The sequence below is a fragment of the Oncorhynchus kisutch genome, linkage group LG14 (assembly GCF_002021735.2).
Source record: "Oncorhynchus kisutch isolate 150728-3 linkage group LG14, Okis_V2, whole genome shotgun sequence".
Lineage (NCBI taxonomy): Eukaryota > Metazoa > Chordata > Actinopteri > Salmoniformes > Salmonidae > Oncorhynchus > Oncorhynchus kisutch.
The window spans coordinates 7,527,895-7,554,395 of NC_034187.2; the positions used below are offsets into that span (position 1 = coordinate 7,527,895).

Below are 26,501 nucleotides of genomic sequence, written 5' to 3' on the forward strand. Positions count from 1 at the left end.
GACGACCTGTTGCCCTTCAGCTGGCCTGCTTATCAGTGACGACCTGTTGCCCTTCAGCTGGCCTGCTTATCAGAGACGACCTGTTGCCCTTCAGCTGGCCTGCTTATCAGTGACGACCTGTTGCCCTTCAGCTGGCCTTCTTATCAGTGACGACCTGTTGCCCTTCAGCTGGCCTTCTTATCAGTGACGACCTGTTGCCCTTCAGCTGGCATGCTTATCAGTGACGACCTGTTGCCCTTCAGCTGGCCTGCTTATCAGTGACGACCTGTTGCCCTTCAGCTGGCCTTCTTATCAGTGACGACCTGTTGCCCTTCAGCTGGCCTGCTTATCAGAGACGACCTGTTGCCCTTCAGCTGGCCTGCTTATCAGTGACGACCTGTTGCCCTTCAGCTGGCCTTCTTATCAGTGACGACCTGTTGCCCTTCAGCTGGCCTGCTTATCAGTGACGACCTGTTGCCCTTCAGCTGGCCTGCTTATCAGTGACGACCTGTTGCCCTTCAGCTGGCCTTCTTATCAGTGACGACCTGTTGCCCTTCAGCTGGCCTGCTTATCAGAGACGACCTGTTGCCCTTCAGCTGGCCTGCTTATCAGTGACGACCTGTTGCCCTTCAGCTGGCCTGCTTATCAGTGACGACCTGTTGCCCTTCAGCTGGCCTGCTTATCAGAGACGACCTGTTGCCCTTCAGCTGGCCTTCTTATCAGTGACGACCTGTTGCCCTTCAGCTGGCCTGCTTATCAGTGACGACCTGTTGCCCTTCAGCTGGCCTGCTTATCAGTGACGACCTGTTGCCCTTCAGCTGGCCTGCTTATCAGTGACGACCTGTTGCCCTTCAGCTGGCCTTCTTATCAGTGACGACCTGTTGCCCTTCAGCTGGCCTGCTTATCAGAGACGACCTGTTGCCCTTCAGCTGGCCTTCTTATCAGTGACGACCTGTTGCCCTTCAGCTGGCCTGCTTATCAGAGACGACCTGTTGCCCTTCAGCTGGCCTGCTTATCAGTGACGACCTGTTGCCCTTCAGCTGGCCTTCTTATCAGTGACGACCTGTTGCCCTTCAGCTGGCCTGCTTATCAGAGACGACCTGTTGCCCTTCAGCTGGCCTTCTTATCAGTGACGACCTGTTGCCCTTCAGCTGGCCTTCTTATCAGTGACGACCTGTTGCCCTTCAGCTGGCCTGCTTATCAGTGACGACCTGTTGTCCTTCAGCTGGCCTGCTTATCAGTGACGACCTGTTGCCCTTCGCCTCCCTCCTTAGAAACATTGATATTAAACAATAACATGTTTGAACAGAATATTAAGTTCATGCACTCCCCCTTGTCTCACTCAGTAACTTTCCATACACCCCAGATCCTATCCACCCTCCATTGACCCCAACCTATACATTCCTAATACATGTCAAGTAATCAATGTGTTCTAGTAATGTAACATGAATAAGTATATTTTAACTAGTTTAGAAGAATTCTCATTTGACACAATCTTAAATTCCTCTCAAGCATATTGGATTGAACACTACCTGCAGCAATAGCACAGCTATATAAATGGATAGTCTATTTCTGCATTGCACGTTCACAATTATGTTTGTTGATCCTTTAAGAGGGTTGGGTGTATTCAAAGCTCAGAGGGAAGTTCAAGCATTGGAAGAAATTCATTTCACAATAATCCATATGTAGACTGTACTCTGACCCCGACAGCAGTTCCTAAGCTTTCACGCACAAAAAAAGCTTAAACAGGATCCCCTAACTACTCATTTTGTAAACCATCCACCTAAGATACACCCTCAATGAAAACACAATGAACATGAACATTATTTCAACATTTCTTCAGTAGCTGCTTTGTTCTGATAACCCCCCCCCCCCCACAGATTTTGTGTTGCAGAGAATCCTTTTACTTTGAGATGCTCCAATAGACTGACATATTGAATCTTTTCTGTTAAACAATGTATATGTTGAAATGTGTGATATGTTCTCTAAAATACCGATCTGTCTCTCAACAGTCAAAGACCTACATGTGCAGCAGCCAGAGTAAAGTACTGTGTTTGACCATAGACTTTGGATCTGGCTTCACTTGTTCTGAGAGCTCCTCGAAGGTGAGTCATCGTTCATTCACTATTCTAAATGAATGTTCAACAGGCTATAGTAGGGGAGGGGGGGGGCGTATTATCCATTCTAGACTGGTTAATACCTACTGTTTATTGATTAGTTAGTAATAATAAACCCTTGCTCTATTGTCAACTTTTATCCTCTGTAGAAGATATTATGGAGATACAAATTCTCTCAACTGAAAGGCTCCTCTGATGATGGGAAAACAAGGGTGAAACTCCTCTTCAAGAACGCTGAAAACAAACAGATCGAGATGAAGGTACACTCTATACTCCTGTAAACCGGTCATCTCTGTGTAGCCGTCGCAAGACCCACTGGTCGATGCTCATTTGTAAAACCCTCTTATGCCTCACTCCCCCATATCTGAGATATCTACTGCAGCCCTCATCCTCCACTTACAACACCCGTTCTGCCTGTCACATTCTGTTAAAGGTCCCCAAAGCACACATATCCCTGGGTTGCCCCTCCTTTCAGTTCACTGCAGCTAGTGACTGGAATGAGCTGTAAAAAAACACTCAAACTGGACAGTTTTATCTCTTCATTCAAAGACTCAATCATGGACACTCTTACTGACAGTTGTGGCTGCTTCGCGAGATGTATTGTTGTCTCTACCTTCTTGCCCTTTGTGCTGTTGTCTGTGCCCGATAATGTTTGTACCATGTTTTGTACTGCTACCATGTTGTGCTGCTGTTGCCATGTTGTGCTGCTGTTGTCATGTTGTGTTGTTGTTGCCATGTTGTGTTGCTACCATGCTGTGTTGCCATGTGTTGCTGCCATGCTATGTTGTTGTCTTAGGTCTCTCTTTATGTAGTGTTGTGTTGTCTCTTGTCGTAATGTGTGTTTATATCCTATATATATATATATTTTTATTTTTTTTCTTTCTTTTTTAAATCCCAGCCCCCATCCCTGCAGGAGGCTTCTTTCTTGCCTTTTGGTGGGCCGTTATTGTAAATAAGACTGACTTGCCTAGTTAAATAATTAAGGTTAAATAAAATAAATATCTACTCAAGTTCCATTGCATTGCAGTGACCTCTCTGAGGAGTGTATTGTTAGAATATTGTGTTCCACAGAAGGCTGGTGGCACCTATAAATCGGGGTGGTTTTCATGTGTTTGATGACATTCCCTTCACGCTGTTCCAGCCATTACTATGAGCAGTCCTCCCCTCAGCCACCTCCACTCCCATGGACACTTAATAAAATCAGCTACCTCATCAATATATAGAATCAAACTATCTCTGGTAAATGCCATGTTGGGAACCACTAGAGTAATATTATTGTTTTTTTGTTGTTGTTAGTAGTAGTAATAAATACAAGTGCCTATTTGTTACAAAAGTATTTGGGGCATTTTTATGTATGCATAACATTTTGTAAAATGTTATGCGAACTCTTAACAGTAATTGTTATCATTTGTATTCAGGGTTTTTCTTTCCATTACAGGAGCTGGAGTTCTCCAATCTGACGGCAGTCCTCCATTGCATTCATTCTTTTATCGCTGCCAAAGTGGCCTCTGTGGACCCTGTCTTTGTCAACAGTCAAAGCATCTCTGGAAAGTACATGATTTAGACACTTCTTTGTGTTGTCATGTACAGTTTAGTCACATGAGCTAATTGACTATTTTATGCACATTCAAATTAAATTGATGTATATCTTGTTCCTGTTATTTTTGTAAGGCTCTTGTTAAATAATAATACGGAAAATATTTTAAAAAACCATATTTGACTTTGGAAGTAGAGGATATTTATACTTGCATTAATTGGTTGTTATTGACATTACAGTATGAATATGCTCAAAATTATAGATTTTTTTTTCCATGTAAGAAAAACATATTCATGGGTTGCATGTTTCGTCATGATATTGTTTTGAGCGTTCGTTTTCAACTGAGCATTTTACTCAAAGCATTGTCAATGAGCGCTGATGAAGATTTCATCATAAGTGCATTACAGTAGCTTGGAAATTCAAAAGGAGGCAAATAATTAATAGGAAAACCTTTTGTCATCATTTTGACATCACCAGATTGGCTTTAGATGCAGTGTAATGTTAGCTAGCTAGCTAAGATTGAGGGAAGGCCACCAGATTGGCTTTAGATGCAGTGTAACGTTAGCTAGCTAGCTAAGATTGAGGGAAGGCCACCAGATTGGCTTTAGATGCAGTGTAATGTTAGCTAGCTAGCTAAGATTGAGGGAAGGCCACCAGATTGGCTTTAGATGCAGTGTAATGTTAGCTAGCTAGCTAAGATTGAGGGAAGGCCACCAGATTGGCTTTAGATGCAGTGTAATGTTAGCTAGCTAGCTAAGATTGAGGGAAGGCCACCAGATTGGCTTTAGATGCAGTGTAATGTTAGCTAGCTAGCTAAGATTGAGGGAAGGCCACCAGATTGGCTTTAGATGCAGTGTAATGTTAGCTAGCTAGCTAAGATTGAGGGAAGGCCACCAGATTTGCTTTAGATGCAGTGTAATGTTAGCTAGCTAGCTAAGATTGAGGGAAGGCCACCAGATTGGCTTTAGATGCAGTGTAACGTTAGCTAGCTAGCTAAGATTGAGGGAAGGCCACCAGATTGGCTTTAGATGCAGTGTAATGTTAGCTAGCTAGCTAAGATTGAGGGAAGGCCACCAGATTGGCTTTAGATGCAGTGTAATGTTAGCTAGCTAGCTAAGATTGAGGGAAGGCCACCAGATTGGCTTTAGATGCAGTGTAATGTTAGCTAGCTAGCTAAGATTGAGGGAAGGCCACCAGATTGGCTTTAGATGCAGTGTAATGTTAGCTAGCTAGCTAAGATTGAGGGAAGGCCACCAGATTGGCTTTAGATGCAGTGTAATGTTAGCTAGCTAGCTAAGATTGAGGGAAGGCCACCAGATTGGCTTTAGATGCAGTGTAATGTTAGCTAGCTAGCTAAGATTGAGGGAAGGCCACCAGATTGGCTTTAGATGCAGTGTAATGTTAGCTAGCTAGCTAAGATTGAGGGAAGGCCACCAGATTTTAGCCAGCTAACATTACCATTGCTAAAAAAAGAATACAAACTTTGATAGCTAATGACAACATTGCCATTTGTCTACAGTAAATTTGACGACATGATAATTCTGGCAATGTTGTTTCCTACTAAATATTTGATTACTTTATCAGTCATCATATTTCCAGGCACTATCGTGTAATTTAGACGAAACAGTAGTTAGCCTGGGCGTATCACCACTATGGCGGCGCCGATAGACGACGGCTTGAGAACGTTCATGACGGCATGACGCGTCCCAGTGACGGAGGTACAACCTATGAATAGGCCTACAGTCACAAAGAGGGTTTCTATGTTCTAGGTTCACTGCAAAGTTTTGAATTCAGGTGTAGTTTTTTTTTTTTTTCTCCCATATTTGCAAAGTAAAAGCAGAACAGATTATACTGTACAAAATCAATATACGTGAAAACATTTTGGAATTAGTATTCTACTGGGCTATACTCTGGTTGATTTAACTTATTCCACGACTTCAGCATGACTTCAGAGCGTGACTGCTGCGTGATTTTGGAAAAAGAGTGTCTAGAGAGTTTTGTGTTGAGGCGCACAAATGCAGGGCTTGGTGGAGGCGTTCATGACACCAGAGGGTGTTTTAGTTTATGTAGACAGTCACTGCTAGTCACTCCCATAACAAAGGGTTGTGTGGAAGGACACCGGGGAAGAAGATGCAGGCTTATTGTAGCAAAGCTATCTTAGGATACCGTATCTGTCAGATGACTAAAATGATAGTTTATGAAATGAAATCAACATGTATGTTTTAATCTTTTACTTTATGAAGCCATGCAGTCTGACAGTCATTACAAACGCTTACCATCATACACATCTGTATGTATTTTCACTCAGTCTCTTTTGTTTTATTTTCTATTACTAAATAAATCCCAAATCATTCCTCCTTGTTGTCAAATGGTCTTTTAATGAATTCTGCACCCTACCTTAAAATGTTCACAGCTATTGATGGTGGAAATAAACGCAGACGAACAAATCAATATTCTTGATTTGCTGCGGAACAAAGGCCATCTGCTGCTTGAGACTCTTGAATCGGGTAAGAAGGAAATTGAGACCAGTGACAGGAAAAACTCTTTCTTAAATTATACAGCAATAACATTTAGCTGAAAACTTTGTTGTCCCGTTCTTAGATCCAAAATGTTGTTTACTGGGGCTCTGCTTGGCATTATGTTTTCCTAATTGGAGGATGGAAGGTATTCTGCCACCTACCCGCTAGCTTGACTTTGATCAGATTGCTAAGTTTAGTTTTGTTGAGCTCTGTATGGAATGTCTAAAGAGCCGAATCAAATGGTGAAGAAACAACAACAAAAATGCACGACTGAATTGTCTGCTGTATTGTCTTGTCCAATTGTCTTTCAAATCCATCTCATTAGATGGCCAGTCCCTCAGGTTCTGCACTGCAGGGGCAACCTCCGGGCACTTCTTCCCAGGGGTTCAGAATGTCACACCATATGCAACTGTCGGTGCACAATCTTTCACTTTTTCTATACACTGTACCTGCTAGGCCAGGTCCTCCCAGCCGGTGCTAAAACAGGGACTGGTAACAGAAGGCGCTGTACAACAGGCTCCTAAATAGTACCTCTCACACCTGTAGACTGAGCCATTTGCACTGTTCAGGTTTCTTCCGAAGCACCATCATTTTTTGGGTGAAGACAAGTGCAGAAACAAAAACCTGAACCCGATATACAGAATGTCTCTGTGAGAGAAATCAAGACACCATGAAGAACAACAACAAGATGGAGAGTTTCAACGAACATCCTGAAGACATGGACCATGTCCTTCCGCTGAACTGAAGTCACGCCTGCTTGGTAATGCTATGCAGTTTCATCAGCAATTTGTCAAGTACAGAGCTCAAGTGCCTCACTCAATCTCCCGGGGGGCCATGACACCCACTCTTGACGACAGAGGCAACAGTAAGCTCTGAATGCTAACTGAAGCATTTGTGATTAGGGGCGTCTGAGGACATCTCCAGGAGAACTAGTACCTACTCTCTTATTACAAGAAATCCTGAAGGCTGTTTTACAGAATTAGAAATAGGTTACTGTACTGCTAAATTAAGGCAATTACAAATGACAGCGTGAGAGGACAGAAGGATATGAGAGCAGCAGCGTGAACGTAAAAATAAAAAAATGACTATCTGAAAGAAACGCATAACATCTGTGGACACACAGTTAGCCACTGTAGTGGAACGAAAACTGCCTGACAAAAAAATATCCAACCTTGCAAGGAGATAAATCACTATCAATGCAGCAGGACTACAGGGAACAAACCGTGTCAGTCACTTTGACACGAACAATACATTGGGAGGCATTCTGATGTTAGCAAAAGCCTTCTATTAAAATTACATGTCATACGATTGTACATTTATGCAAAATCTTCCATTGTAACGGTTACCACATTACAATAACATCTCAGAATTTTTTACAAATATACATAATATATAACATGGCCAGTATCTAAATGTCATTACTCTATAAAATACAGGATGGTACCTTTCTTATTGGTAGAATGGCAGTGATGTTTCCAGCTCAGACATAATAAAGACAAGCTAATCTCACGCTGAGTCAGAAAGGGAAATGTCCCTTTCTTTTTCCTAGCTCAAATAAGCAAGTCTTTGATGCACAATTCAATGGTAAGACATGCATGGTGAGATACACAGAAGAATAAGTTACATCCCTTCTTGACATGTGTCTCTGTCCACTAAATGCGTAGGCAGCACAGGCAAAGTGTGCAGCTCAAAGAAAACAAGGTTTGAAGTGTTTCTGCAACGTAGTCAACCAAGTATAACTGAACCTCTTATAAAGGCCAGACACTATGAAACCAGACCAACAAGACCGTTTTCTCCTTGCCAACAGACGACAAGAGTCTTCTCTGAGCAAAACGTCAAAAAGGTGGGCAAATATGTTGTTCGATCGGTGTAACTTCTTGAAATACTCATCATAGCAGTTACTAGGAGTTGCTTTAAACATGTCACGCATTAAATCATCTTTATTTTATCTTATATATCTTATTTATCTTTATATTTATTTTATTTTTTTATTTATTCAGCTCATGGTGGATTATCTAGTGCTTTTAAATTAACATAGTTACTCATGAAAAAGTAAAAAAAAAAAATATATATATATATATATGTATATATATATTTCTGCGATTGACTTACTGTACATGCAGGTATCACCAAACCATGGCTGGACATTTCAACCTGATTAAATATGCCATTGTATACTGCGCAATTCTCATGAGGTTTTTAAGTGACGAGGCCAGAAACTCCAAACGTGAGTACTATCTCTGTTGTTTGGTTATCGTTCCTATCGATTATTTTATTATCTGTGCATGATTCAATTAAACACAGATGTATTTTGTATTTTGCACATATTCTATATTCTATTCGTGTCAACTTTACCATCCGAGGACATAAAAAACATATATAATACTATGGATTATATAATTGAGAAGTTGGTCATTAGAGAACAGTCTAATTCCTTCATCCAGGGAGGATGGGGGAATTAGACTGTTCTCTAATGACCAACTTTTACCTGGCAGTCTCCCTCCCAATAGGGATTTGCTAGTGTGATGTATCTCGGGGAGATTGTCAGGGAGGAAATGCAGCTATTAAATAGGGCATATTAAACATTCATCTTTTTAAAATGTATTTTTTTGAAGAAAATGAAAACCCACATGATAGTTGATAGGAGAAGGGTATCAGATGTGTGTAATTAAAAGCCTTGTGAAAGTGACATGTGACTGCTGATTCTAAAGCCCTATTGTCTGAGGGGTTATTTCCTGGATCACATCAGTCTGTATTAGGGTTCAGTATCTACTTCCTCCTCCACGGAATGTCATGATGTCGATACAAGTCACTTCGGGTAACCGAGAGAGGTTACTCATTATCTCCTGCTCAGCCACATTAGGTGCCATTCAAAAGATATATACAACTTTCCTTCACTGCTTTACAGGAGATATAGTAACAGAGCAGAGTGTCACTTTGTTTTATATTTTATTACTATATTTTACTAGGAAAGTCAGTTAAGAACAGATTCTTATTTTCAATGACGGCCTGGGAACAGTGGGTTAACTGTCTTGTTCAGGGGCAGAATGACAGATTTGTACCTTGTCAGCTTTGAACTTTCCGGTTACTAGGCCAACGCTCTAACCACTAGGCTACCTGCCGCCCATTTCTTCCTTGCCAAATTACTACAAATTACTACTTCATTATTTTCATAATAATATTTTTTATATATTTTTTTATACATTCTCTAACAATTTGTAAATAAATAGAAACGCTCTCAATATGATGATTCCTTATTATATAGCATGGTTGGTTTCCTTACAAGCCTTATGTTTGTCTCTTCCAGGAGCATCATTTGACAATGAGGGATTGCTATTGTCCTCTTTTCAAGAAAGCCTTCAGATGGTGGAAACAGCATTATGTCACACCAGGACAGAGTAATGAACCTAATGACAGTGTGTGCATGGTTCATGCGAGAGTGTTCCTAGATACATTACTTTCACTTTTTTTTAAGAGCGGATGGGGGGGGGTCGACTTTTTCACTACTTATCTGCCAATTCCACTGAATCACAGGCGAGGCACACTCCGGTCCCCAATGCAGCTGTTTACATTTCTCCGGCAAGCAGAGCCTGAGACCCAAGAGATTTCCAGAGCTGCAGAGGTGTTTGACACGACTTTATATATTCTGAAGGACAGAGCCAGCCGGAGACATAAAAGGGCTCTTGTTGCATCAGGTAGGTCTATGGTCATATTTCACGCCAACTGTTATCACACACTATGCTATATTCTTGCAATGGACAGCTAAAAAAGGTCATTTCTGTGGTTTATTCAAATAACTTCCTGTGTGGTTCTAACTGGAGCCAGTTTACTGGTACGAAATAGAAGAGATGCATGCTGGATGCTCACTTCCCTTAGAGTTAAACGTCAAAGATGAGCCTCTCGCATATACAGTGTCAGCAATATTATTGAATTGCAAAATGGCTGCCCTGACCAGCCTAATTAGACGATCTGTCGCAGACTATTTGCATGAGTTAACTCAGTGCTGTCACTTCTCAAGAGCTCCTTTCATTGGAGGACTTGGCGCTGATTGCAGACCTGTCAGGTTGTCCTCCACCCGTTCTCCCAGCCTTCTGTCACAACGATTGCCTCGCCAACAAGTACCGTTCCATATCTGGAGTCTGCAATAATAGGTGTCTGGTATATTTCCTATATCGTTGTCATTAAATCTGAACATCCACAATAAGTTTGAGTTTATACTTACATTTTACATTTCTCAAAATAGGTTAGAATGTAGATTTGTTTTCTTTATAGATAAAAAAAATGACTGTATTATTTTATGTTTTTTTAAGTAACTAGAAATTGAACCCCCCCCCCCCCACACACACACACACACACACACAAGCTAAACACACACACACACACACAAGCTAAACACACACACACACAGCTATTTTCTGTTGATTTCCACACAATTCCTCTAGAAACTCCCACCATGCACTATAATTAATTTATTCTCTGTGTTGTGCTGCAATCGGAGATGGCATCCACACCTGTTTTGTATTGTGGGGTATTCTGACAGATTTAAACATATTTTTTCAGGCAGAAGCCTTTCTGGGGCACAGCCAACAGCGCCTTGGCCAGATGGCTTCCGGCAGAATATGAAGACGGAGAAAGACAACCAAAGGGCTGGAATCATGGGCAACTATATAATGGCTTCCAACTTCCCCCGGTAATCTCTAAATTGTGAGACTGCAGGTGCACCATGTTTTCATAAAAAAAATCAACTTGAAAGGAGTCTACTTTAGTTTTCCATTGGTATCTGCTTTCTATTAAAACGTGTGTAGAATATCCATTGCATTTAAATAACTACAAAATTAGGTTCGTAAATGATATGGACAGCACACATGCTGCATGCAATTCATTAGTCAGGTACCAGAGATATGAACTATTTCTGGTTATAGCAAATATATATATATATTTTTTTATCATACTGAGAACATGTTAATGTTGGGTTTTTTTTGCCAAGAGGAATATTATCCGATTTGCATTTATATTTGCATTTCAGATATTTTCAGCGGTTGTATTTCATGTTATCACCACACACTGACTGGATTTTTAAAACGGAGAAAAACCTCATTAAATATACATTACATTACGTAGCTACACAGCCTGCAGTTTGCACAGTGTTTAACCCACTAAATGGAACCTGTAATGTATTTGCCTGTATTACAACATATTTTTTACTGTGATTCTGAAGCTACTGTAAATCCCAATTTTTCCTCCGAGGTTGTGAAGTTGGTAAAACACTCCACTCCTTGAAACGAATTGAAATTGTCTGTGAAAATGTAACTAAATGTAATCTAAAATGTAACATATGTAATCCCCAAAAGTAACTATAAATCATGAGAGGGCCATAAACAATAGCTGGTAATGCTGAAAATAATTTAAATCTCACCTTTCTGATAAAAAAATTTTTTGTTGAGGTATAGTCACTTTTGAGGACACAAGCTCAAGTAAATACAACTATGATAAAATATGACAAAAAATATTTTGATATGATGTATTTCTTACTCAACAAAACTATATGAATAAGGTTTGAAATTACTGATATGCTTTCTAAATACAGCACAATCAAATGACTAACTACATTATTTCACCTTCCTTATACCTGTAAAATATATATTTGTGCATATTTTCTAAGTGTCTCTCCTGATCAAAATATCTGCCCCACTGCTGGGAACATCACAGAGCTCCGGCTTAGCTTCCTGAACTCAATAGGAACTGGCCTATCTTCTTATATTAATCGTCCGTCTGTGACAAACAGAAAGTGTATTTGTGTTTAAAATCTACAATTTTTTTTAGATTACTGGCTAAAAAGCGAACTCTAAATGTTCTAGAGAGATGAAACCACTTCCTCCTGCTGTGCTATGATGTAAGGAAACCACTCCTCTTTCGATTCTGGTTAGAGACAGTTTGCGCTGTTCTGTGAAGGGAGTAGTACACAGTGTTGTACGAGATCTTCATTTGCTTGGAAGTTTCTCACATGGAATAGCCTTCATTTCTTAGAACAAGAATAGACTGACGAGTTTCAGAAGAAAGTGCTTTGTTTATGGCCATTTTGAGCCTGTAATCGAACCCACAAATGCTGATGCTCCAGATACTCAATTAGTCTAAAGAAGGCCAGTTTTATTGCTTCTTTAATTAGCACTACAGTTTTCAGCTGTGCTAACATAATTGCAAAAGGGTTTTCTAATAATCAATTAGCCTTTTAAAATTATAAACCTGAATTAGCTAATACAACGTGCCATTGGAACACAGGAGTGATGGTTGCTGATAATGGGCTTCTGTACGCCTATCTTGATATTCCATTAAATCTGCCGTTTCCAGCTACAATAGTCATTAACAATGTCTACACTGTATTTCTGATCAATTTGATGTTAATTTACTGGACCAAAAAAGGACATTTGTAAGTGACCCCAAACTTTTGAACGGTAGTGTGCACGGCGAGAAGTTGCTTAACATAACCACACTCCCGGGTAGGGTACAGCCGTAGAGAACTCCCATGTAATAAGCCTAACTTTTGGCGGCATCCTAAGCAAACTACTGACACTTTTTAAAAACGTTTTAATGAAGGTTTTCAGCAGCGTCATTACTAACATACGTGGTTGTCACAACCCCTCATTTAAAAAAAAAAAAACTTTATTTAACAAATCAGTTTCAAACATTTTTTTATTTACGATGACGGCCTACCCTAACCCGGACGATGCTGGGCCAATTGTGCGCCACCCTATAGTATGGGGACTCCCAATCACGGACCGGTTGTGATTACAGCCTGGAATCGAGATGCAGTGCCTTAGACTGCTGCGTCACTCGGTAGCGCAAATTATTTGCATGATACGTCTTCTGCCACTCTATTGTTTTACCCTGCTAACACCGACAGTAAAGCTGATACAGCTGTCACTGTTCGTTAACCCCTAGCTTTTTTTGCCTGTTAGCTGGCTAGCGAGAGAAGTTAATCTCAGTTGAATTAGCTAGTCTTAGATATGTCGCGTAACTACTTCCAGTGTTTGCCTGCCCTTGAAGGATCTAGGTATTTAGAAAGTTGGTTCTTGTTGGCTTGCCTATACAGTACCAGTCAAAGGTTTGGACACACCGACTCATTCAGGGATTTTTATATATTTGTACTATTGTCTACATTGTAGAATAATAGTGAAGACATGAAAACTATTAAATAACACATGTAATGACCAAAAAAAGTGTTAAACAAACCAAAATATATTTTAGATATGATAGATTCTTCAAAGTAGCCACCCTTTACCTTGATGTCAACTTTTGCACACTCTTGGCATTCTCTCAACCAGCTTTATTATTCTACAGTGTAGAAAATAGTAAAAAATTAAGAAACATCCTGTAATGAGGAGGTGTGTCTAAACTTTTGACTGGTGCTGTATGTCTTTTCATCTTTCCTGGAGACCAGCTGGGGAGACCATCCTACCAAATGGCCCAAAGTAGCCTACGGTAATACAGCACATAGTTGGTGGAATCTCCAGTTTGCATTAATATCCAAATGCTGAAGAATATTATAGCTGTCATTTGGTTGGATCCAGTTCACTAATCCTTACTACGAGCTAACTAGCAAGCTTTATGCAATACACATAGCTATTTAGATAGAAACAGATGTTACAAGCGAGTGCTTTGAACACTCCTAGATGTATCAAATAACCAGAGCCCAAAGCTTGTAGAGGCAGCCTGCTGGTAGAGGCAGCCTGCTGGTAGAGGCAGCCTGCTGGTAGAGGCAGCCTGCTGGTAGAGGCAGCCTGCAGGTAGAGGCAGCCTGCAGGTAGAGGCAGCCTGCAGGTAGAGGCAGCCTGCTGGTAGAGGCAGCCTGCAGGTAGAGGCAGCCTGATGGTAGAGGCAGCCTGCAGGTAGAGGCAGCCTGCAGGTAGAGGCAGCCTGCAGGTAGAGGCAGCCTGCTGGTAGAGGCATCCTGCTGGTAGAAAGCCCAAAGCTTTCCGTCATCATAGCGGCCTAACAGCCTGAAACCATGATGTTCTTTTCACCTGGTTCTTGGGCAGTGCTGGTCTTTTCTCCTACTGTTGTTCAAACAAGCAGTGGGTTTTTAGATAGCCTGTTTAAGAAAGTCCGTTGATGATCGTGATCGTTTACATTCCATTCGACAGTCTATCTGTTCATGCTAAACATTTTTACGTTCAGAATGAAAGTATTTTTTAGTTATGATGTAGTTGATTAATTAAGACAACGTGGAAGTCTCAAGCATATCCCAAATGTTTCTAGAATGATAAAAAAATATATCTAAAAAAATCTGCCGTTGTCTGGTAATGAGTAAAGTTGGCAATTTGACAGAGGAGAAACGGGAGTACTGAGTCTGTACTGTACTCAGGGGGCCTGGGCATGTTAAGCCCTGCTTCGCCGTGTGTATCTATTCCAGGCATGTTGCCACGTTCATGTGCTAGTCAGAACTAGGAAGCTGTGACATTTTCCACGTGCTAACTGGATGTAAGGTGCCGCGTTTCCACGTGCGCCGTTCAACAAGTTAGCAAGTCAAACATTTCTGAGAGTCCTTGTTCCGACTAGCATGTGAACGTGGCATGTGCTTTCTCAGTGTCGTAGGGTTCAGCTAGGAGTTGTTGGATAGTCGGAAGAGAGAATTAAATGGTAGGAGGGACATCCCAACTTCAAGTGGTGTCAGATTTCACATCCTAAGAACCACAGGCGGAAAATATTCACTGCTGTGTCTGTGAGAACCAGGGCTATCGCTCAATGCAAGTAATTTCAATCTATGGTTTCCACAGATCGATTTATAAGCAAATATGCCAGGTTGAAACCTGTACCAGAACCATGCAGGTCCCCTAAACAGGGGATTTTTACATCTTTGTTGAGAGACAAGGGCATGGGCTATGGTCATGCTTGCAGTGTACTTGTGTTTGTGAACAGTGAAGCTGTCCATTTCGATCCAAAATATCAACATTTCTCATCTAACCTCATCATGTTCCCACGGAATTACCAGGTACATGAAGTCATCATGTTCCCCCCACGGTATTACCAGGTACATGAAGTCATCATGTTCCCACGGTATTACCAGGTACATGAAGTCATCATGTTCCCCCCACAGTATTACCAGGTACATGAAGTCATCATGTTCCCCCCACGGTATTACCAGGTACATGAAGTCATCATGTTCCCACTATATTACCAGGTACATGAAGTCATCATGTTCCCCCCACGGTATTACCAGGTACATGAAGTCATCATGTTCCCCCCACAGTATTACCAGGTACATGAAGTCATCATGTTCCCCCCGCGGTATTACCAGGTACATGAAGTCATCATGTTCCCCCCACTGTATTACCAGGTACATGAAGTCATCATGTTCCCCCCACGGTATTACCAGGTACATGAAGTCATCATGTTCCCCCCATGGTATTACCAGGTACATGAAGTCATCATGTTCCCACGGTATTACCAGGTACATGAAGTCATCATGTTCCCACGGTATTACCAGGTACATGAAGTCATCATGTTCCCCCCACGGTATTACCAGGTACATGAAGTCATCATGTTCCCCCCACGGTATTACCAGGTACATGAAGTCATCATGTTCCCACTATATTACCAGGTACATGAGGTCATCATGTTCCCCCCACGGTATTACCAGGTACATGAAGTCATCATGTTCCCCCCACGGTATTACCAGGTACATGAAGTCATCATGTTCCCACAGTATTACCAGGTACATGAAGTCATCATGTTCCCCCCACTGTATTACCAGGTACATGAAGTCATCATGTTCCCACGGTATTACCAGGTACATGAAGTCATCATGTTCCCCCCACGGTATTACCAGGTACATGAAGTCAGCAAGAAGATACTGCAGAGCTCCAGCAGACCGATGTTGCTAGATGCTGCTTATTGTCAGATGCTAGTGGACTGGGGCCAGTACATCGACCATGACATATCCTTCACTCCTCAAAGCACAAGCAGAGCTGCTTTCTTGGGAGGACTGGACTGTTTAAAGACGTGTGAAAACATAAACCCCTGTTTCCCTATTGAGGTAACCACTAGTAATCAACCCTAATGAATACGCTTTCACATCAGTTGTCTGTCTGCTTCCCAAATCCTACCAATCCCTTTTAATTAAGGAGACAAACGTGTTGTAAAGTATAGCTTTTGGAAAACAACATTTTTGGCTCAGACTAACTTGTGTTCTTTCTTTCACAGACATTCCCTGATGACAAACTGTCTGGGAACAGAAGCTGTGTGCCATTCTTTCGTTCATCGCCAGCCTGCTTCTCCGGTAATGCACAGGCTGCGACGATGGACATCAAACAAGTGCTACAGCGTCAACAAATGAACTCAATCACGTCTTTCCTGGATGCATCCACTGTATATGGCCACACCCCATATTTACAGAGTGCCCTTCGAGACCTCTCAAACTCTGAGGGCCGGCTAGCTGTCAACAGCAGATTCACTGACCGTAGTGGTAGACCCTACCTGCCTTTTGTCCCCAACACCCCGTCTCCATGCTTTCAAGATCCAGGGGATCCCCAGGGGGAAAGGGTGGATTGTTTCCTGGCTGGGGACAGCAGGGTGAATGAGGTTCTGACCCTGGCGGCTCTACACACTTTGTGGATGAGGGAACACAATAGAATCGCAGAGGCCTTGAATAGCCTCAACCCACACTGGAGCTCAGAGATTATTTACCAAGAGGCCCGCAAGATCATCGGAGCTCTGCACCAGGCAAGTCCTACTGTACATGATGGAACATCATGATAATATTGTATGAATTGTATTAAAATACATAGTTGTGTAGTATTTTCACTTTGGGGGAGCCTTGCTTTGTTATGGGATGACCCAGCACCAGGCAAATCCTACTGTACACGATGGAACGTCTTTGTTGTGGGATGACCCAGCACCAGGCAAGTCCTACTGTACACGATGGAACGTCTTTGTTGTGGGATGACCCAGCACCAGGCAAGTCCTACTGTACATGATGGAACGTCTTTGTTGTGGGATGACCCAGTACCAGGCAAGTCCTACTGTACACGATGGAACGTCTTTGTTGTGGGATGACCCAGCACCCCTAGTTCCTGGTTCCAGATGTATGGTGTTAGTTATTGTAGTGAGATTATCAGAGTGTTATTAGCATTATCCAAGTTTAAAAAAAAATCATTTTAGGTCAGAGGTCAATCTCTTAATTCAGAGTTCTTATCTGTATCAGAATAGGGTTTGATTTTAAAGTGCACAAATAACTTCTTAAAAATGGCCATTGGTCTTACATTAGTCAATACAAAAAAAAGATGTAATCAATTATACTGAACAAAAATATAAACGCAACATGTAAAGTGTTTCATGTTTCATAATCTGAAATAAAAGATCCCCACATTTTTCCATACGCACAAAAAGCTTATTTCTGTTAATGAACATCCCTGTTGGTGAACAGTTCTCCTTTGCCAAGATAATCCATCCACCTGACAGGTGTGGCATTTCAAGAAGCTGATTAAACAGTGTGATCATTACACAGGTGCACCTACAATAAAAGGCCACTCTAAAAGGTGCAGTTTTGTCACACAACACAATGTCACAGATGTCTCATGTTTTGAGGGAGCGTGCAATTTGCCTGCTGACTACAGGATTGTCCAACAGAGCTGTTGATGTTGATTTCTCTACCATAAGCCACCTCCAACATTGTTTTAGAGAATTTGGCAAAACGTCCAACTGGCCTCACAACCACAGACCACGTGTAGCTACGCCAACCCAGGACCTCCACAACCACAGACCACGTGTAACTATGCCAGCCCAGGACCTCCACATCCACAGACCACGTGTAACTACGCCAGCCCAGGACCTCCACATTCACAGACCATGGGTAACTACGCCAGCCCAGGACCTCCACAACCACAGACCACGTGTAACTATGCCAACCCAGGACCTCCACAACCACAGACCATGTGTAACTATGCCAACCCAGGACCTCCACAACCACAGACCATGTGTAACTACGCCAACCCAGGGCCTCCACATCCACAGACCACGTGTAACTATGCCAACCCAGGACCTCCACATCCACAGACCACGTGTAACTACGCCAGCCCAGGACCTCCACATCCACAGACCATGTGTAACTACGCCAGCCCAGGACCTCCACAACCACAGACCATGTGTAACTATGCCAACCCAGGACCTCCACAACCACAGACCATGTGTAACTACGCCAACCCAGGACCTCCACAACCACAGACCACGTGTAACTATGCCAACCCAGGACCTCCACAACCACAGACCACATGTAACTACGCCAACCCAGGACCTCCACAACCACAGACCACATGTAACTACGCCAACCCAGGACCTCCACAACCACAGACCACATGTAACTACGCCAGCCCAGGACCTCCACATCCACAGACCACATGTAACTACGCCAGCCCAGGACCTCCACAACCACAGACCACGTGTAACTACACCAACCCAGGACCTCCACATCCAGCTTCTTCACCTGCGGGATCGTCTGAGGAGCATATCTGTCTGTAATAATGCCCTTTTGTGGGGAAAAACTCCTTTTGATTGGCTGGGCCTGGCTCCCCAGTGGTTGGCCTATTTCCTCCAAGGCCCAATCATGGCTGTGCCCCTGCCCAGTCATGTTAAATCCATAGATCAGGGTGTACTGAAGTTATTTAAATTGATAGATTTCCTTAAATTGACTGTAACTGTAAAATCGTTGATATTATTTCGTTCAGTTCTTATCTTTTCAGGTCGAAAGTCAGTATAGAAAGTCAAGAGGGGATGAACATGCTTGCTTAGTCCATCTGGCATAGAATAAGGCGAACCGAATCGCCTGCATGCACTTCTGCCATTTCAAAATGTGATAGAAAATGGCCCCATGGCAATCCCAGAGTGGATATAAGGATAACACTATAACCCTCGTGGTGTTCGTTTTAACTGCTTAGGAATCCCCCCGTGACCACAGGGACAGGGAATTATCTAGATTAAAGGCCAGGTAGACTACTAAATACTGTCGCCTGTCTCAGCGGGATAAAAATGGCGTTGTATTGGTCAAAGAAGAATCTGTAAGGCTAAGCGCAACCCAGCCCTCCTTACATTGAAAAGGACAGGGAGAGAACATATGATGTCTTGTTGGAGAGAAGTTAAATGAGTGCAACAACCACCAGAATACAGTTGTTTCAACAAAGTCTCTGAAGGGTTGATTTTCTATAAGATGATCAAATTGTCTGTCTTGTCAAATGTGAAGAGAGCAAGGCTTCACACACTTAGTGTACATACTGCAGTCTCTGTGTTTGATACAGTGCCCTGTACATACTGCAGTGTCTCTGTGTGTGATACAGTGTCCTGTACATACTGCAGTCTCTGTGTGTGATACAGTGTCCTGTACATACTGCAGTCTCTGTGTGTGATAGTGTCCTGTACATACTGCAGTCTCTGTGTGTGATACAGTGCCCTGTACATACTGCAGTCTCTGTGTGTGATACAGTGCCCTGTACATACTGCAGTCTCTGTGTGTGATACAGTGTCCTGTACATACTGCAGTGTCTCTGTGTGTGATACAGTGCCCTGTACATACTGCAGTCTCTGTGTGTGATACAGTGCCCTGTACATACTGCAGTCTCTGTGTGTGATACAGTGTGTAATACAGTGCCCTGTACATACTGCAGTGTCTCTGTGTGTGATACAGTGCCCAGTACATACTGCAGTCTCTGTGTGTGATACAGTGTCCTGTACATACTGCAGTGTCTCTGTGTGTTATACGGTGCCCTGTACATACTGCAGTCTCTGTGTGTGATACAGTGTCCTGTACATACTGCAGTGTCTCTGTGTGTGATACAGTGCCCTGTACATACTGCAGTGTCTCTGTGTGTGATACAGTGCCCTGTACATACTGCAGTCTCTGTGTGTGATACAGTGCCCAGGAAATTCTGCAGTCTCTGTGTGTGATACAGTGTCCTGTACATACTGCAGTGTCTCTGTGTGTGATACAGTGCCCTGCACATACTGCAGTGTCTGTGTGTGTGATACAGTGTCCTGGTACATACTGCAGTGTCTCTGTGTGTGACACAGTGCCCTGTACATACTGCAGTGTCTGTGTGTGTGATACAGTGTCCTGTACATACTGCAGTGTCTCTGTGTGTGACACAGTGCCCTGTACATACTGCAGTGTCTCTGTGTGTGATACAGTGTCCTGTACATACTGCAGTGTCTCTGTGTGTGACACAGTGCCCTGTACATACTGCAGTGTCTCTGTGTGTGACACAGTGTCCTGTACATACTGCAGTGTCTCTGTGTGTGACACAGTGTCCTGGTACATACTGCAGTGTCTCTGTGTGTGACACAGTGTCCTGTACATACTGCAGTGTCTCTGTGTGTGATACAGTGCCCTGTACATACTGCAGTGTCTCTGTGTGTGACACAGTGCCCTGTACATACTGCAGTGTCTCTGTGTGTGACACAGTGCCCTGTACATACTGCAGTGTCTCTGTGTGTGACACAGTGCCCTGTACATACTGCAGTGTCTCTGTGTGTGACACAGTGCCCTGTACATACTGCAGTCTCTGTGTGTGACACAGTGCCCTGTACATACTGCAGTATCTCTGTGTGTAACACAGTGCCCTGTACATACTGCAGTGTCTCTGTGTGTGATACAGTGCCCTGTACATACTGCAGTGTCTCTGTGTGTGATACAGTGTCCTGTACATACTGCAGTCTCTGTGTGTGATACAGTGCCCTGTACATACTGCAGTCTCTGTGTGTGATACAGTGTCCTGTACATACTGCAGTCTCTGTGTGTGATACAGTGTGTGATACAGTGTCCTGTACATACTGCAGTGTCTCTGTGTGTTATACGGTGCCCTGTACAATCTGCAGTCTCTGTGTGTGATACAGTGTCCTGTACATACTGCAGTGTCTCTGTGTGTGATACAGTGCCCTGTACATACTGCAGTGTCTCTGTGTGTAACACAGTGCCCTGTACATACTGCAGTCTCTGTGTGTGATACAGTGCCCTGTACATACTGCAGTGTCTCTGTGTGTGATACAGTGTCCTGTACATACTGCAGTGTCTCTGTGTGTGATACAGTGTCCTGTACATACTGCAGTGTCTCTGTGTGTGATACAGTGTCCTGTACATACTGCAGTCTCTGTGTGTGATACAGTGTCCTGTACATACTGCAGTGTCTCTGTGTGTGATACAGTGTCCTGTACATACTGCAGTCTCTGTGTGTGATACAGTGTCCTGTACATACTGCAGTCTCTGTGTGTGATACAGTGTCCTGTACATACTGCAGTCTCTGTGTGTGATACAGTGTCCTGTACATACTACAGTCTCTGTGTGTTATACGGTGCCCTGTACATACTGCAGTCTCTGTGTGTGGCACAGTGTCCTGCACATACTGCAGTGTCTCTGTGTGTGATACAGTGTCCTGTACATACTGCAGTCTCTGTGTGTGATACAGTGTCCTGTACATACTGCAGTGTCTCTGTGTGTGATACAGTGTCCTGTACATACTGCAGTGTCTCTGTGTGTGACACAGTGTCCTGTACATACTGCAGTCTCTGTGTGTGATACAGTGTCCTGTACATACTGCAGTCTCTGTGTGTGACACAGTGTCCTGTACATACTGCAGTGTCTCTGTGTGTGACACAGTGCCCTGTACATACTGCAGTCTCTGTGTGTGACACAGTGTCCTGTACATACTGCAGTCTCTGTGTGTTATACGGTGCCCTGTACATACTGCAGTGTCTCTGTGTGTGATACAGTGTCCTGTACATACTGCAGTCTCTGTGTGTGACACAGTGTCCTGTACATACTGCAGTCTCTGTGTGTGATACAGTGCCCTGTACATACTGCAGTGTCTCTGTGTGTGATACAGTCCCCTGTACATACTGCAGTCTCTGTGTGTGATACAGTGCCCTGTACATACTGCAGTCTCTGTGTGTGATACAGTGCCCTGTACATACTGCAGTCTCTGTGTGTGATACAGTGTCCTGTACATACTGCAGTGTCTCTGTGTGTGATACAGTGTCCTGTACATACTGCAGTGTCTCTGTGTGTGACACAGTGCCTGTACATACTGCAGTCTCTGTGTGTGATACAGTGCCCTGTACATACTGCAGTGTCTCTGTGTGTGATACAGTGCCCTGTACATACTGCAGTGTCTCTGTGTGTGATACAGTGCCCTGTACATACTGCAGTCTCTGTGTGTGATACAGTGCCCTGTACATACTGCAGTCTCTGTGTGTGATACAGTGCCCTGTACATACTGCAGTGTCTCTGTGTGTGATACAGTGCCCTGTACATACTGCAGTGTCTCTGTGTGTGATACAGTGCCCTGTACATACTGCAGTCTCTGTGTGTGATACAGTGCCCTGTACATACTACAGTCTCTGTGTGTGATACAGTGTCCTGTACATACTGCAGTGTCTCTGTGTGTGATACAGTGTCCTGTACATACTGCTGTGTCTCTGTGTGTGACACAGTGCCTGTACATACTGCAGTCTCTGTGTGTGATACAGTGTCCTGTACATACTGCAGTGTCTCTGTGTGTGATACAGTGTCCTGTACATACTGCAGTGTCTCTGTGTGTTATACGGTGCCCTGTACATACTGCAGTCTCTGTGTGTGATACAGTGTCCTGTACATACTGCAGTGTCTCTGTGTGTGATACGGTGCCCTGTACATACTGCAGTGTCTCTGTGTGTGATACAGTGTCCTGTACATACTGCAGTGTCTCTGTGTGTGATACAGTGTCCTGTACATACTGCAGTGTCTCTGTGTGTGACACAGTGTCCTCTGTAACTATTGGGACGGTGAAGCATTTTTTCTTCTCATGTCTCTATACTCCAAAAATGTGGATTTGAAATAAACCCATGACTGTGATCTTAAAGTGTAGATTGAGGGTATTTTCATCCATATCGGGTGATCTGTTGTGAAATTATAGCACTTTTTGTACACAGCCCCCCCCCCCCATTTTAGGGGAGAAAACGTATTAGGACAAATTCATGTATGTGTATTAAAGTAGTGAACGTGTTTTGGTCCAATATCCACAGCACTCATAGACTACATCAAGCTTGTGACTCTACACATGTGTTGGATGCATTTGCTCTTTGTTTTGGTTTGTGTTTCAGATTATTTTCTGACCAATAGAAATGAATGATAAATAAGGTATTTTCTTTTCCATTTTGGAGTCACTTTCAATGTAAATGAACACTTCTACATTAATGTGGATGCTACCAGGATTACAGATAATGCTGAATGAATCGTGAATAGTGATGAGGGAGAAAGTTACAGACACAGAAATGTCATACCCCCACATAAATGCAAACCTTCCCTGTTATTGTAATGGTGAGAGGTTAGCATGTCGTGGGGGTATGATATGAAATGCTAACCTCCCCTGTTATTGTAATGGTGAGAGATTAGCATGTCTTGGTGGTATGCTAACCTCCCCTGTTATTGTAATGGTGAGAGGTTAGCATGTCTTGGGGGTATGAAATGAAATGCTAACCTCCCCTGTTGTTGTAATGGTGAGAGATTAGCATGTCTTGGTGGTATGCTAACCTCCCCTGTTATTGTAATGGTGAGAGGTTAGCATGTCTTGGGGGTATGATATGAAATGCTAACTTCCCCTTTTATTGTAATGGTGAGAGGTTAGCATGTCGTGGGGGTATGATATGAAATGCTAACCTCCCCTGTTATTGTAATGGTGAGAGATTAGCATGTCTTGGTGGTATGCTAACCTCCCATGTTATTGTAATGGTGAGAGGTTAGCATGTCTTGGGGGTATGATATGAAATGCTAACCTCCCCTGTTATTGTAATGGTGAGAGATTAGCATGTCTTGGTGGTATGCTAACCTCCCCTGTTATTGTAATGGTGAGAGGTTAGCATGTCTTGGGGGTATGATATGAAATGCTAACTTCCCCTTTTATTGTAATGGTGAGAGGTTAGCATGTCTTGGGGGTATGATATGAAATGCTAACCTCCCCTGTTATTGTAATGGTGAGAGATTAGCATGTCTTGGTGGTATGCTAACCTCCCCTGTTATTGTAATGGTGAGAGGTTAGCATGTCTTGGGGGTATGATATTTGTGCATGTGTAACTTTCTCACTCATTATTATTCAGGATTCATTCATGATGATCCTAAATCTTGGTAGCATCCACATTAATGTAGGCGTGATAAGAAACGTTTTCTATTCTTATTTACAATAAAAATTACTCCAAAATGACACAATAGATGATTTACATTGAGGCCAAATGACATTTTCCAAGGTTAACCACAGGGGAACAAATAAACAATATCTCCAAGCTCGCATAAGATATCCCAAAATACCATCTCAGTAGAATATATTCAGATGAATGTATACAGCCTGTCCTAGATAATCTTGCTAATTTTCTGCAAGGATATCTGGTGGCAGTGCATTAATCTGAACCCTGAGGGTAACTTGTCCTGTTCCGACTACAGTAAATATATATTTTTAATGGACTGGACATAGAAACGTGTAGGTTGCAAAATGTATTCTTAAAAAAAAAAAAAACTTAAAGTCTCCTTTTTGCTTTGTTCTGTATTTGCCCCCAGATTATAACCACCAGGGATTATGTTCCCAAAATTATTGGAAGAGAGGCTTTTGATCTTTACATTGGTCCCTATGGGGGCTATGATGCAACTACAGAGCCCTCAGCCTCCAATGTATTCTCGACTGCTGCATTCCGATTCGGCCATGCCACTATTCCCTCAGTTCTCCGGAGACTCAACCAGAGCTTCCAGGAACATGAACACTTCTCCTCTTTGAGTCTGCATAAGACTTTCTTCAGTCCCTGGCGACTCATCAAAGAGGGTTGGTATTCTCATATGCTGCATACATACTTCGGGGTGGCAGGTAGCCTAGTGGTTAGAGTGTAGAGGTGGCAGGGTAGCCTAGTGGTTAGAGTGTAGAGGTGGCAGGGTAGCCTAGTGGTTAGAGTGTAGAGGTGGCAGGGTAGCCTAGTGGTTAGAGTGTAGAGGTGGCAGGGTAGCCTAGTGGTTAGAGTGTAGAGGCGGCAGGTAGCCTAGTGGTTAGAGTGTGGAGGTGGCAGGTAGCCTAGTGGTTAGAGTGTAGAGGTGGCAGGGTAGCCTAGTGGTTAGAGTGTAGAGGTGGCAGGGTAGCCTAGTGGTTAGAGTGTAGAGGTGGCAGGTAGCCTAGTGGTTAGAGTGTAGAGGTGGCAGGTAGCCTAGTGGTTAGAGTGTAGAGGTGGCAGGTAGCCTAGTGGTTAGAGTGTAGAGGTGGCAGGTAGCCTAGTGGTTAGAGTGTAGAGGTGGCAGGTAGCCTAGTGGTTAGAGTGTAGAGGTGGCAGGTAGCCTAGTGGTTAGAGTGTAGATGTGGCAGGTAGCCTAGTGGTTAGAGTGTAGAGGTGGCAGGTAGCCTAGTGGTTAGAGTGTAGAGGTGGCAGGGTAGCCTAGTGGTTAGAGTGTAGAGGTGGCAGTGTAGCCTAGTGGTTAGAGTGTAGAGGTGGCAGGGTAGCCTAGTGGTTAGAGTGTAGAGGAGGCAGGGTAGCCTAGTGGTTAGAGTGTAGAGGTGGCAGGGTAGCCTAGTGGTTAGAGTGTAGAGGAGGCAGGGTAGCCTAGTGGTTAGAGTGTAGAGGTGGCAGGGTAGCCTAGTGGTTAGAGTGTAGAGGTGGCAGGGTAGCCTAGTGGTTAGAGTGTAGAGGTGGCAGGGTAGCCTAGTGGTTAGAGTGTAGAGGTGGCAGGTAGCCTAGTGGTTAGAGTGTAGAGGTGGCAGGTAGCCTAGTGGTTAGAGTGTAGAGGTGGCAGGTAGCCTAGTGGTTAGAGTGTAGATGTGGCAGGTAGCCTAGTGGTTAGAGTGTAGAGGTGGCAGGTAGCCTAGTGGTTAGAGTGTAGAGGTGGCAGGGTAGCCTAGTGGTTAGAGTGTAGAGGTGGCAGTGTAGCCTAGTGGTTAGAGTGTAGAGGTGGCAGGGTAGCCTAGTGGTTAGAGTGTAGAGGAGGCAGGGTAGCCTAGTGGTTAGAGTGTAGAGGTGGCAGGTAGCCTAGTGGTTATAGTGTAGAGGTGGCAGTGTAGCCTAGTGGTTAGAGTGTAGAGGCGGCAGGTAGCCTAGTGGTTAGAGTGTAGAGGTGGCAGGTAGCCTAGTGGTTAGAGTGTAGAGGTGGCAGGTAGCCTAGTGGTTAGAGTGTAGAGGTGGCAGGTAGCCTAGTGGTTAGAGGGTAGAGGTGGCAGGATAGCCTAGTGGTTAGAGTGTAGAGGTGGCAGGTAGCCTAGTGGTTAGAGTGTAGAGGTGGCAGGTAGCCTAGTGGTTAGAGTGTAGAGGTGGCAGGTAGCCTAGTGGTTAGAGCGTAGAGGTGGCAGGTAGCCTAGTGGTTAGAGCGTA

The 26,501-nt window shown here is 43.4% G+C and overlaps 2 protein-coding genes across 3 annotated transcripts in view; both read left to right on the forward strand.

The window, feature by feature from the left end:
* Positions 1-5,990, forward strand: part of sntg2 (syntrophin, gamma 2) — an 83,207-nt gene extending 77,217 nt beyond the window's left edge. For both annotated transcript variants that reach the window (XM_031787751.1, XM_031787750.1), the window contains 3 exons: positions 1,992-2,084; positions 2,246-2,356; positions 3,535-5,990. In XM_031787751.1, the coding sequence (XP_031643611.1) occupies positions 1,992-2,084; positions 2,246-2,356; positions 3,535-3,660 (330 nt within the window). In that variant the 3' untranslated portion in view covers positions 3,661-5,990. The remainder of the gene's footprint in view (positions 1-1,991; positions 2,085-2,245; positions 2,357-3,534) is intronic.
* A 1,928-nt stretch (positions 5,991-7,918) lies between these two features.
* The window catches only part of tpo (thyroid peroxidase), a 70,056-nt gene continuing 51,473 nt past the window's right edge, over positions 7,919-26,501 (forward strand). Inside the window, exons 1-7 of the mRNA XM_031787595.1 lie at positions 7,919-7,995; positions 9,687-9,847; positions 10,171-10,303; positions 10,713-10,842; positions 15,979-16,185; positions 16,353-16,871; positions 24,718-24,976. Of these exons, the coding sequence (XP_031643455.1) occupies positions 7,919-7,995; positions 9,687-9,847; positions 10,171-10,303; positions 10,713-10,842; positions 15,979-16,185; positions 16,353-16,871; positions 24,718-24,976 (1,486 nt within the window). The remainder of the gene's footprint in view (positions 7,996-9,686; positions 9,848-10,170; positions 10,304-10,712; positions 10,843-15,978; positions 16,186-16,352; positions 16,872-24,717; positions 24,977-26,501) is intronic.